We start from the raw sequence: 12,809 nt of genomic DNA, 5'->3' as shown, positions 1-12,809 counted from the left end.
TTTGTTGCTGCTTTTCTCCTGTTGTGGTGATCCCCCCTCCCCCCCACCATAAAATTATTTTTGTGGGCACTTCATCACTGTCATTTTGCTACTGCTGTGAATCGGTCGACCCCTCTGAAAGGGTTGTTCTACCCCCAAAGGGGTCGCGACCCACAGGTTGAGAACCGCTGTTGAAAAGCCATATATGAGGGTGCAACTATCACACAGGGTTTGCTCAGTTTAAATCCAACCACCTTTGTCATAGAGGGCCAGTGGTCAGAACACATGCTACTCCATTTTAATTTTCCTCTTCATTTTCTCCAAGTTCCTCTCTATTGGAGTCAGTGAGGCTCACAGTGATGTGTTGGTGTATTTCAGAACAGAAGGACAGTCAAAGGCTCTTTTTTATTTTTGGTTAACCCTGCTTTAGTAATAATTGCAATGGGCCAAGACACCCTCTCCACTATAGTTTAGCTTTGCTTCATTTCGTGTTTAGATGTCCTTTTGCTTATGTATGAGCATGTATGTATGTAATTTGATTTCTTCTCAAACATTCTTATTTTAGATGTTTGCTTTCTTGTGCTTAACTATTTTGAATCTGTCCTATTTATTATTATAAAATAACTATATTTGCTACAAGCAGTCTGTCTTAGAGACATTAACATGCCGTAGTGGAAATTTTATCAATCTCTTACAGATGTTTGAAATGGTATGTATAACAAGCTTATGGCAGAGCAAAGAAAAGATACATTCAGCAGATTGTGAGAAATGTACTTGAATGGTTTTCAACATGGAATATTGGCAACAGAGATTGTAATGTGGGACCTGGAGGTTTTCACACTGATGATTCCGGTTACCAGTTTAACACTCTGTGTGACATATATAAGCACATCGCACAAGATCATATATTGAGAACTTCAGGGGGAAAAATCCCTGTGTTTTTTTATTATTGCTATTATCGTTAGTTGCCATGGAGTTGACTCCAGCTCCTGGTGATCCCATATGCAAAGCACAACTGCCTCATGGGGTTCCCAAGGCTGGGACCTTTCAGAATCATATTGCCAGGCCTACCTCCCACGGAGCCTCGATCTGGATTTGAACAGAAAATTTTTAACCTAGTAGTTGAGTGCTTAATTATGTGTGCCATCCAGAAACTCCTTTTGTAATTCTAGCCGTAAATATAAACTTTACTTATCAGTTGCAATACAACATGCAAGTATGGCGTCCTTGTGGAAAACCCACTTGTCACTGTAACTGATTATCTGTGGATCTTAACTGAATCACCTAACCACTCTGTGCCTTGGTTCCGTGACCATAAAGTTAATATTAAACCAGGGAGAAAACTGATGAAGCTGCATTTACTATATGCCAAGCACTTTACAGATATAAGTATTTAGTTATAGTTAGGTGCCACTGAGACTTTGAAGAAGTGTCACGAGAGGTAACTCAATCTCAGTGATCTGGTCACTACTCATCCTGAGTGCCAGTGCATTTCTTCCATGAAATGTTTGCACACATCAGAAACCAGATGTCAACACCTCATCCTCGCAGCCAGTGACATTCATACTCATACAGTACACGATCAAACAAAACACTCAGGAATTCTCGTCAATGGATTCAGTTGCAGAATGAGATGATTTTTCTAACTCAAACAAACGTGCCAGTGAGAGTACACTTTCAAGTGAAAGACCATGTCTACTTCACTCCTTCAACTGTGGAGGCTAGAATCTCACAATAACTTCCTGTCAGAGAGGAACTAAATTTACACAGCGTTCAGCTCATTCTTCTGATAAGGATATGCTAAAGAAAACCGACCTGAATCAAGGGCAGTTGTAATTCGCAAAGCCTCGGTGGATTTAATATTGTCAACTGTAAAAGGTGAGAGATTATAAAAACAGGGATTATTTCTAAGACTGTGGTGTGCAGTACAAGTCGCTGAACTTTCTGCACCCTAAACAATGGAAACTGAAGGATGAGGTAAAGCTCTCTTTGATCCAGGTCAATAATCCTCTCTGCCACATGTATTAAGTTGATAGCTGAGGGGGAAAAGCCAGAGCAAATTCTAGAAATAAGTAGTCTTTAGATAAAACGAATACCTTGGCCTAAGTTAAAAATTTTAATTATTTGGTTTAAGGTTTACTTTAAAATGTTATCTGATTTAAAAAAATAAAGTTTTATGTACATATGGCCAACATTCCTGTATGCTTAAGCAAAAAGTATCTAAGAAGGGTTTTTATAGAGACTTACCAAATACGTAGGAAAAAAAAATGATAGGCCAAGGAACCAGAAAGTAGGTCTTCCCAATAAAGATGAAATCAAAGTTCAAATGCAAGAAATAAAAAAAAAATTTATGGTAGCTTTAAATTTATTTTCTTTGAAAGAATTATAGCCACTCCTGATTTATCAACATGATTAAGTTCTAAAAACCAGGCCAATATGCAAAAATTAGCATTATGAAAAAATGGAGGGTGACCACATCAGATCACTAAATGGAGGATGACTATATCATTACATAGCTGCCCAATGACATCGTTACACAACTGCCAAATCATTGAGAATCATGGCCCAACACAGATGGTACATAACCTTAACCATCGTAGTCAGTGTCATTCTCATCTCATACTTTGGCATCTTTTTTTAATTTTTTATACTTTGGTATCTTTATTGCCAAACTCTGTTGTTAATGCACTGCAAAGTTGGATAGTAGATTTCTTAATATTGTTGCAATTGTGAAATATCCTATTACAACATAGTCAATAATTGAGGAGTAAATAGTTACTAATGACTAGAATCATGGTATTATCAGATAAGGATATGAATAATAAGGCAGTATCTAAATTTGGCCACTCAATATATAAATGGAAACCAATCTTCAGGCCCATTTTAAGAGTTCATTGTTTCTGATTGAAATGTTTTGGTTTTAAATTGGTTAGCGAGATGGTCCAAACACCTAGATTATCCCCTTTCTGCAACTAAAACAACAACAACAACACACACACACACACACACACATCTGGAAATAGAAATAGTAGTCCATGCCTATATAATGGGGGTTCCTTTTTTTTTAAAGGCTGGAAATGATATAATATCATTTGCAAGTTCTTTCAAGTTGCTACTCTCAGGTGAATTGAGCAAACGAAATGTTCAAAGAAGAAAAGTCCCTTCAGAAGAGTTCTCAGCAAAAAAAAAAAAAACCACTTTAATTTACACATCTTTTATTCTTTCGACCTGGGTCTCAATGAATGTTACAATCCAGAATCCTCACAACACCCCTGTGAGGTAGGTGTGCAAAAGGTACGTGCAAAGTAACTACTGACTCTCCCTCAAAGCATCAACTTGAAAGGATGTGCAAGTCGCAGGGACGTTTTGGACTGTGGTTATCCTTGCCTGCCACCTTGACATTTTGGGTTTACTCTACAAGGCTTCCTACCTTATTTTTGAATCACCAAGTTATGTTTTCTATATCAGAAGACTAGGAACCAGAGAAGGCAATCGTTCAGAATTTGAGTTAAATTCACGTATACATTAATTTTTAATACATTCAGTGTTCATATTATACATAAATAGACATAAAATTATTGAAGTGTTCTTTTCTTTTTTAGAATAGTCCCCATTTCCTGCTCTGAATAAGAACTGGGCAAAACTTTATGTTAGGAACTTTTAAGGCTTGATGGTCCAGGACTTATTGTGTATCTAGCAAAACTTGTAGTCTTGTCCATAATCAAGAATGTCTGGTTAATGGCCAACTATCAAAATGAAGCATTGGGAATGACAAAAGGAACATTTCAAGTAGATTCCATATTTTAGTTGATGCATAATAGATACATTCTTTTTTTCTTTTTAAGGTAATCGGCCCCACTTTCTAACCTGACTTTATGAAGAAGTAGCCAGTCATTTATTGTGGAAGGAATGGTGTGATTTCCTTCCCTTACTTCGTATGATGCTGATGTTGTAGGAATTGACCACAGTTCTTAAAACCAATGAAACAAAACAAACAAGCCACATGAAGAATAATTACTGAAAAGGACACATGCATGAACTATCATTGAGAGCTCTGTTTAGATTGTATCCTCACATCTCTGCTTGGGGACATTACCCAACAGGTCTTTCTGACTCATGAGTCAGACAGGTCAACTACTAAAAATTGGTACTTTAAACATCAGATTTTTTATAGTACAGGATTGCAAATGAGTTTCCTTTCTAAATTTGTCTTTAAGTTGAATCTGCACAAAACTCAAAGTAGGTATGGTTTATAAAAGTCAGTCAAATGTTTGCCTTAGTATATAGTATACTGTGTTTATTATTATACATAAAAATACCGTTGAAATAGTTCCAGAGCCACTAAGACATTTTTAACATACTAATATAGTAATAATAATGTTGTAATGCATATTGCAAAGTAGCACTTCTCTGTAATTATGAACCATTGTGTGTACTATGAGTTTTTAACATAACAGGCTTTACACTGCGTAACTAGTGTTTGCACGGCCCATTCACATGTTCACAACCTGGGGACTGCCAGAACCACTGAATTGAAGCCCCTCTTTTTGAGGGTTCATGAATAGCGATGGGTCATTTCAGAAAATTGGCAAAGTTTTGATATTCTTGAAAGAGTCAATAAAAATGTGATTTGCTTTTTCTCAAAGAGAAGTTTAGAAATAGGTGAGCCTTTTCGATCACCCCAAATTAGACAAGGGCCCTCTGGAAGATGAGGCTGTGCCTCTAGGAAGAGGCAGGAAGGAGGAACGACCTTGAGCTGGAGTATGTGAAGGACAAACATCCTCCCTCTGAAGATGTTGATGGTAAAGAAGACCATGAACCCATCTTCGAAGATGAAAAAAGAGCAGAAGAAAGTGCTGACACTGCAGAAATGCCATGGTGCGCTCAGCAGCTTGGCTTGGAATTTCAGATCAACATACACTTCCAAGTCAATGTCAAGGGATGTAAACCAAAGAAAGCTAAACTTTATAGAAAAATAACTTGCTCTCTGGGGCTTTGAGACACTAACCAGTTAGAAACAATACTAGATGCAAGTTGTCCAAGGCTATTTGCTTGTTTACAGCTGGCCTGATGGAACTGGAGAGGTGCCAAACTTTTGCAAAATATTCCTCATCAAGAAATTCAAAGGAATGTTGCCATGTTCTGTTGTGCTGGCCAAGTTCCAAGTGGAATTAATCACGTTTTGACCATGAGGGAAATATGGCGTCATGCCATGAAAAAAAAAGATGCCTTAACAAAGTGGGTTGATTGTTCTTGCTAATGCTGTCCGTTTTGAGATTCTAAAAGCTATTTGTCCGTTAGGCATTGCTTTGGATGATGCTACAGACTTTAAAGCCGATAAACAAGAGGATACCCCCAGGTGCTTAAAGTCCATGAAGATAACTCCAAGAGTCTTGTGACGAAAGTGCTAGTTCAGGAAGTCACTGAACATGAGCAGGTGATCTATGGCACTAGCGCCTTGAACAGGGATCCTGTAAAAAACGACATGGGTGTGAAACAAAGTCCTACACTTTTTGATAACCCTGCTCTACTGCCATGGGGTTGGGCTGTGGGAGTGGGCATGGGATCGTTGGGAGAATAACGGAATACAGCGTTGAAACAGAATGTCCTTTACATTGGTGGGGAAGCCTTTCCAAACAAAATGAAAACCAAGCAATTCACCAGAATGATATTTTTAACACGCCACATGTGGAAAAGAGAATTAGAGACCAGTACATTTTTTTTCTTGGTTCTCATCATGCTGTGGAATTTTCTTTCAAGTTGTTTGTTTTGCCCTTCTTTCTGTACATGTATCTGACTCTATTCCAAAGTGTCTAAGGTTTCCATATGCTTTCTGCCACTTGTATCAACTTCTTCCAAAACCTGTCTGGGACTGAATATGGATGAATTTTCACAATATCTATGTATCGATTGTAGTTCATGATACATGTGATGTGCATGCAGAGGATGTATATGTGTGTGTGTGTCTGTGTGTATACATCCCATACACATACACATACAAGCAAAAGAAAAAAACCCACAATACCTTAGACTCTGGGTAGAAAGTGTAGGTGATTTCACTGTTTTGCATATTTAGGTACAAAATATAGGGAAAATTGAAGGCATATTGGGGGAGGAGTGGTAAAACATTAGAATTATATATGTTGTGTATGTGTGCATCCTTAAAAATCATGACTATGCAGATTAATGAAATACGGTATCACTACTCTAAAGAATAGTAACAACTACAATCATATTTTAGTCAAGAAATTAGCTATGATAGTGATAGGTTTTTCTCACTAGAGCTTTCCAATATCCATAGTTAAAATAATCACATTAACTACGCATTTTTAAAAATTTCAAATCTGGACTTTTTGTTTCTAATTATTTCTTCAACATCTGAGTAACCTTTTAAACATTTCCTTCCACGAGAATGATTATCTGAAAATTCTTATGCCTTGAAAATTCCAGATCGAGAGGATATGTATGGAAGAACACACGGGAAATGAAAGGGAGAAAGGCATCATGGATTGCCCTGTGCAGGGATGAAGTCCTGGGAACGCACACATCATGTGTGCCAAGCGAAGGCACTACTGGACATAGGCGATTTGCTTTAGACATTTTCTTACTAAAATCACACTGTGTGTGTGTGTGTGTGTGTGTGTATGTGAACTACTAGGTAGAGAGATTTTTAAAATAGAGAATTATTTTTATGAAATCTTACTTGAGTTCTTGTGAACTGGTGGCCAGCATACTTCGAATGCTTTTGTCAGCCAACGGGCAGCCAGACAGACTGTAAGACAGGTCAGGATATTCAAGTAAGTCAACTCTCTAATTAGCTGAAATCGCCCGAACAAACACCACATAAAAATTGAAATAATAAAGTTTAATGCACAAAAGCGATGGGGCAAGTGCTGTATATTGAATTTTTATATTGTGAATTCTGAATATATTGAAGGATAAATTCAAGAAAATATTTATATGGATAGACAATTTTCAAAAAGGAAAATATTTGTACTCTTCATTGAAAAGCTTAAAAAGGAGCTTGCGAATTTAAGTAATTCACTTAAAAATAAAAGACATTATACAACACAGATTAGCATGCGGTTAGAGGTCAACATAGAGCAAGTAGAGGGTTGACACACAGTTCAACAGTTTTGCTTTGACAGCATTGTTGAGGTAAGCTGAAAACAATAAATTGAAAAGACAGAATCCACCATGAAAACAGTGAAGTCACACCTTCTATGTGAGGCGTAATTACCAGTCACATGACCACTCCCATCACACCCTGGTGTTGGACATCTGCCACCAAACAAAAACACAAACAGCCAAAGTAGTAAGTATGTTTAAAAAAGAAAAAAACTTTAAAAAAGTTTCATTGTTTCCAGTTTAGCTGCAATGTCTGCAAGGGGATTTAAGCACCCTAAAGAAAAGCTGTGAAATGCACAGGATTAAATGCAAAGGGCACCTCCGAACAGTAGAGCCTCATTAAGAACAAGCAAATATACAGCTAGCCTCTCACTTGACCGAACCGGCAATTTGCAACATTTATACGCTGCGAGTGTCGCATGCTCAAACGGCAAGGCAGATACAAATCGGATTTAAAAAAAAATAAGCCAGAAAAACAGGAACGTTTAGAAGAAGAATCATTTCACCTCACATTATGCTTACGTTATTAAATCCTTTTTGCTCTCTTTGCACTGAGGGTACTTGGGTTTGGGACTCGGGATGGTCACTTCCCCAGGATACCTCCTTTCTTCTAAGGCTTCCTGGAAGGGATCCAAGTCTTCTGGCTGCAGGCAAAGGACAGCTTCAGAGACACACAGATGACACTTAAGACAGAGACCCAAGAATGTGACTGCTGACTGTGAGACTGTCTCTGCTGTCTCTCCCTCGTCTTTGGACCATACTTTTTAAATTGTTCTAAACGGCGAAGTAAGGAAGCATTGGTACAAAAATCACAGAAACCTTTAGCAAGCAAAAATATTGAACTGCGAAGCTCTTGGCTTTCAGCATCACCTTCACCTATATCTACACTCTGTTGAAAGTGATGTTTCTTCCATCTCTCTAGTCATTCGACCCAAGACTATTCCACTCCAAGGATTACCTTGGATTTAACCGGCCCTTGAGAAGCCACTGTTTGGATTGGAACAATTTACTGTTTGGATTGGAACAACTTTTGGAAGGCACCCTAATGAGACTAAGATGTCTTGCCCCTGAGGAATTTCACCGAGAGAATTGTCTGTAACCACCCACTGAACACAGAGACATGTTTGCACATTTCGGTTTGGAATAAACCTGTGCAGATCGGCATCCTGCTAGGAAGGCATTGGGCTTGCCCTCCTCTCACTGTCCTGGGGGGATCTTTCTGAAAGTGTAAATGGAGCTGCGCCCGCGAGGTTTCTTTTTTCTAGGGCGCACTTTTCTCTCTTGCGAACTGCACTAGACTTCTCGAATCATGGAAACCATCAAGGGACAGTGGCCATGCTCCATATTACACTGGTTGTGGTTGGGTCTATTCCAACTCATGATGCCCTGATATGCTAGCAAGTACACCTAACTGCTCCATATGGTTTTCTCGGCTGTATCTTAACAGAAGGAGATTGCCAGGCCTTTCTTCTCTTGTGCAAACCTGCAGTAGGTTTGAATCATCAATCATCAGGCAAATGCAAGCCACCTGTGTCATCTAGGGCTCTTTTATTGTTCAATTATTACGCTAAAACAAATCATGGCATCAGGAACCTGGATGGCGCAAACACTTTAGCACTCAACTGTAGCCAAAGGTTGGGAGTTCAAGCCCACCCTCATAACACAGGCCAGTGCTGTGCTTCCCACAGGTCCTGGCCTCGAAACCCTGAGAGTGGTTCCATTCAGCTCAAGCGGGGCGAGCAAGAGCTGGAAGGGACATGACAGCAACAACACTAACAGTCGTAACACCAGACAGATAAGGGCCGGCCAGCCAGCCCGCCAGGCGATATCCAGCATTGGATGTTTCGCACCCATCACTCCAAACATAGTTGTTGATGAAAAGCTGTCCTAAGTGACACTGAACTCTTTACCTAAGGATACTTTAGAGTTGAAGTTTTACTCATCTTTGGTATGTTTTTTCCATATATGTGCTTTTAAGACTCAAGACAATTTGGCCTTGTAATTTAAATCATTCTTATCCAGCACTTTCTTTTCTTTTTCTTTTTTTATGAAGGATTTAACTTTGTTTTGTCCAATTGTAGTAACAGAAAATTTCCTATAGATGGCAATGTTCAGCAAAGTGTTTCCAAGTACCTGTACCTTGCCCACTAAGGTACTTCTCTGACAATCAAAAGGATGAAAAATCGTAAGAGCTGAATTTTATTCAAAATCAAATTTGAGATTCAGTGACCATGCCATGCTTGGTAGTAACTATTTAACACTTTTGGAGAGAGAAGTGTTGGTGGGTGGTGGTGGTGGTGGGCAAACCACACCCCTCCAATGTTAGCCTTGCCACCCAGATTCAGTTCTTTTTAACAAGGTCTGCAGACTTTGGGCAGTTTAAAGAATAAAGAGGTGATGGCTTGATAAACAGCTGTTTTCCTTGTCAGTTCTTACATATGGCCATTGATGCCTTTGCTTGCCTTCCTTGTTGCTCTAAGACACTGCTGCTTTGAGGTGGTCTCACTATTGTAGTCAAGAGGACTTTCCATTTATTTTGGACAAAAAAGATGCCATAATTTTCAGAATTGAACCTTGGAAATGAGTCAGTCCAAGAAATCGTTTTCATTTCTATTATCAGCGTAAAATATTTCTAATAACCCAAATTTGAAAATTGCAATGATTTCGAAAATATGGTATTGACATCATGCATGCTGTTGGGAATATTGTAATCAACAGAGGTTCAGATGATTGAACTAAAATAATGTATTCAAGGCTGGAGCATTGTCTTGAATGCTCCAAGTTTCTTAAAGAAAGCGAAGGCACTGTCCCTCATTTCAAAGAGCTGCATAATTAACAGCAACCAGTTAACTCTTCACATATTTAAGACTTACCATTTTGAACCTGAAAAGAGAGCCCTGTCCTATAATAATAGATAATTCCGGAAAATGCACGGGCATACTGTTTACACATCACTGTCGATAGATCATTGGTGACAAAATACAATTAGAAAATAAAGTTGGTCCTTTAAAATACAGTCAAAGGCTTGTTTTACTCAAGTCAAGGTGAGTCACAAATCCTCTGGGTCAATTTTTTTTTAACATCCTAATCAACCAAGGGCAATATTTAAATAAAATGCATTTTGTCTGACGGTGTCTGCAAATGGTGTTTTCTTTCAGCTGAGACCCACGTTTAAAGTCTACAAGGCAACACTTAGGTTTCAATGAAAAAGACGTACAGTAATTTCTTTGGAATCATCCTCGTCTACCCTTCTGGGTTTCATTTTAGTGTAGTCTACGGGCAAGTCCCAGCAGTCCCCCTCGCTGAGCTGAAAACACCGGTTGTTCATCACTGCCTGCTGCTGGGGGGACATGGGCTCCAGGGGAGTCAAGATGGGACAGCAGCCGTCCCGAGGCCTCTGCTTATTCATGCTGAGGTCCAGGGTCCCATTTTCATCCACCTCCATGTCAGGATTCTGTCAAAATGAAGAAACACAGTCATTGGACTTAGGACGGACTAGCTTTGATAATTTGATCACACTTTTATCAGCCCAGACAATAATCCTGCCGTTAGCTAATATAGAATTCACATACAGAATTCCTAATGTTGTCATTAAAGCATCCATAAACTTCCATGGTAAGTAGACGTGGTCTGTTGGTACACTTCTTTTTTTCTGTGTTTTGTTGTGAGAATGATTGGAGAATGTGTCCATCTATCTGTCTGCATCTTATTTCCAAATACACCTCTGTATTTAGAAGCTAGCCTGGCCAGAGAAAAACCAAATTGTGTCTAATTTCCAATTTCATCCCACATCAAATACTTCTTAAAAGATGAGAACACACACACACACACACACACACACACACACACACTCACTCACTCAACTCACTCATTAGCTTAAAATTTCTCTAGTTCCATTGATACTAAGGGTCCAGGAGGCAGAGAGGTGAGAGGGAGTTAGAGGAAACAATTAGAATTTGTTTTTTTAAATATAAAATCCTATGAAGAAGAGATTTTTTTTTTGTATTTAAGACAGGAAAAATGCAATTACCTTTTAAAAATATCTCTACTATAGTAGTTATGGTCTGATCCACTCTAAGTTTCAGCAATCCTGCAATTAAGTCAACTGGGTTAAAAAGAAAAACAAGCAAAAGCAGGACTGGGTGAGCTTTTTACCCTCTCCTTTTTAAATGATGCTTTGAAATGAAATATATCAAGAATTCTTCTGAGCATGCCTTTCAGTAAAAACGAGAATGAAGGACACGTGGAGGAGAAAGTAAGAAAAATCAAAACATCCTCAAGAAACCTCCATTTTTTCCCCTAAAGAATTACTATCTCTTGAGCAAAAATTTGATTTCAGGGCTGGCATGAAAGATGCTGCCTACCCAAAGGTCTAGCAGCTCTCTTTCGCCTGGATGTAATAGCAAAGGAGGAGGCTTAGAATGAAAATATCATCCTTTGGGCTGTTACCTTGATAAATTACACAGTATTATTCTGCCTGAACTCTGTCAACGTGCATTCCTGATTGCAGCTTTGATACTAATTTAAGCTCCATAATGTTGGATTGATTCTCTCAGTTTTAGTTTAATTTTAATAAAGTGAAAACAAATGGGAAGGGGTGACTGTCGTTTCTATTTCTCTAGACACAGAATCTCTTCCCTGCTCATCTCAAATCTTAGCAACCGTGATCACAATGAAAACTGCATGCCCCTGACGATTCTCTAAAATATAGGAATAAAGATATTAATATAAAAGAAAGCATTTGCAAAACATAAAATTACTGACCTTTCTCCATTCATACCAATTACAATTATTTATAACAACTACTGTCAGTGTTGTGAGCTCATGGTGCATGGCCAAGAAGCTTTAGATAATAGAGAAAGAAAACCTTTGTTTTTCTGGAGAAGAGGTGAACATGTCCGCCTGCTCAGCCTCTCCTCTGAGAACACAATAGGACGGGCTCCCAGGCAGTGCCTGCTTCTCCCAGGCCACCTAGTGGCTTCTGCGAGGTAGCTCTCTCTGAGCTCTCTGGTGCATCTTAAATAACTCTTTGCTGTAGGCAGATGCAGTAAATCGATGGATAAGAAGATTAAAAATATAAAATCTTGATAAATATAGTGCAACATTTTAGCATCTATAATTTCTTTTGACTAATGAGTACTGGCTAAGACTGCAGGAAGATGAGACGTTAGTGTGAAAAATCAGATATTTTCCATTCTTTGTTTCCCTGGTATATTGGAAGTATATTGGCAGTGGGGGGCTGGGGAAGGGGGGAAGGGACAATCCCTGGCAGCTTATTTACAATGGAGCCATTATAGCTCACTGTTTTCTTCCAGCTCAAGTCATATTGTTCTTGCTGTTTGGTATAGTCTCTGTGTGAAAGTCGTGTGATACCCAATGTTTTCAGAAATGACTATCGATCCTAAAGCTTAGGGTCCATTTACTTATACATATTCATCTAAAAGACCTGCTAATTTCTCTTAATTTGAATGGGAGTACTGTTAAGACAATGGTGCTATTAGCTACTGTAAGCTGATTTTCACTGAAATTTCAAACTGGAGAAAGGAATTTTTAAAAAGATTGCAGAATTTACACCATAGGCTCATACTATTAACGTGACATTTTTAAGATCATCAGTTTGACCTGGATTTAAATGACTCAGCATCTTTTTTTATTTCACAGCATAGGGACAAAAGAGAAAAAAAGGCTGGTGCTTTTGACGG

General features: G+C 38.6%; 1 protein-coding gene across 19 annotated transcripts in view; it reads right to left on the bottom strand.

Moving 5' to 3' along the window:
• The window catches only part of MYT1L (myelin transcription factor 1 like), a 723,101-nt gene that overhangs the window by 113,815 nt on the left and 596,477 nt on the right, over window positions 1-12,809 (bottom strand). For 12 of the 19 annotated variants that reach the window (XM_045294233.1, XM_045294236.1, XM_045294234.1 and 9 more), the window contains 4 exons: window positions 10,325-10,561; window positions 7,630-7,751; window positions 7,198-7,260; window positions 6,683-6,751 (listed from right to left, as the gene is read on the bottom strand). In XM_045294233.1, the coding sequence (XP_045150168.1) occupies window positions 6,683-6,751; window positions 7,198-7,260; window positions 7,630-7,751; window positions 10,325-10,561 (491 nt within the window). Of the gene's footprint in view, window positions 1-3,197; window positions 5,451-6,682; window positions 6,752-7,197; window positions 7,261-7,629; window positions 7,752-10,324; window positions 10,562-12,809 lie in introns of those variants that run through there. The other 7 variants (XM_045294247.1, XM_045294239.1, XM_045294244.1 and 4 more) reach the window with 2 other exon arrangements.

The sequence above is a fragment of the Echinops telfairi genome, unplaced genomic scaffold (genome assembly GCF_000313985.2).
Source record: "Echinops telfairi isolate 266 unplaced genomic scaffold, ASM31398v2 ScPeMD7_3509;HRSCAF=4178, whole genome shotgun sequence".
Lineage (NCBI taxonomy): Eukaryota > Metazoa > Chordata > Mammalia > Afrosoricida > Tenrecidae > Echinops > Echinops telfairi.
The sequence above is the reverse complement of the archived record's forward strand: the minus strand, read 5'-3'. Positions and strand labels throughout refer to the sequence as shown.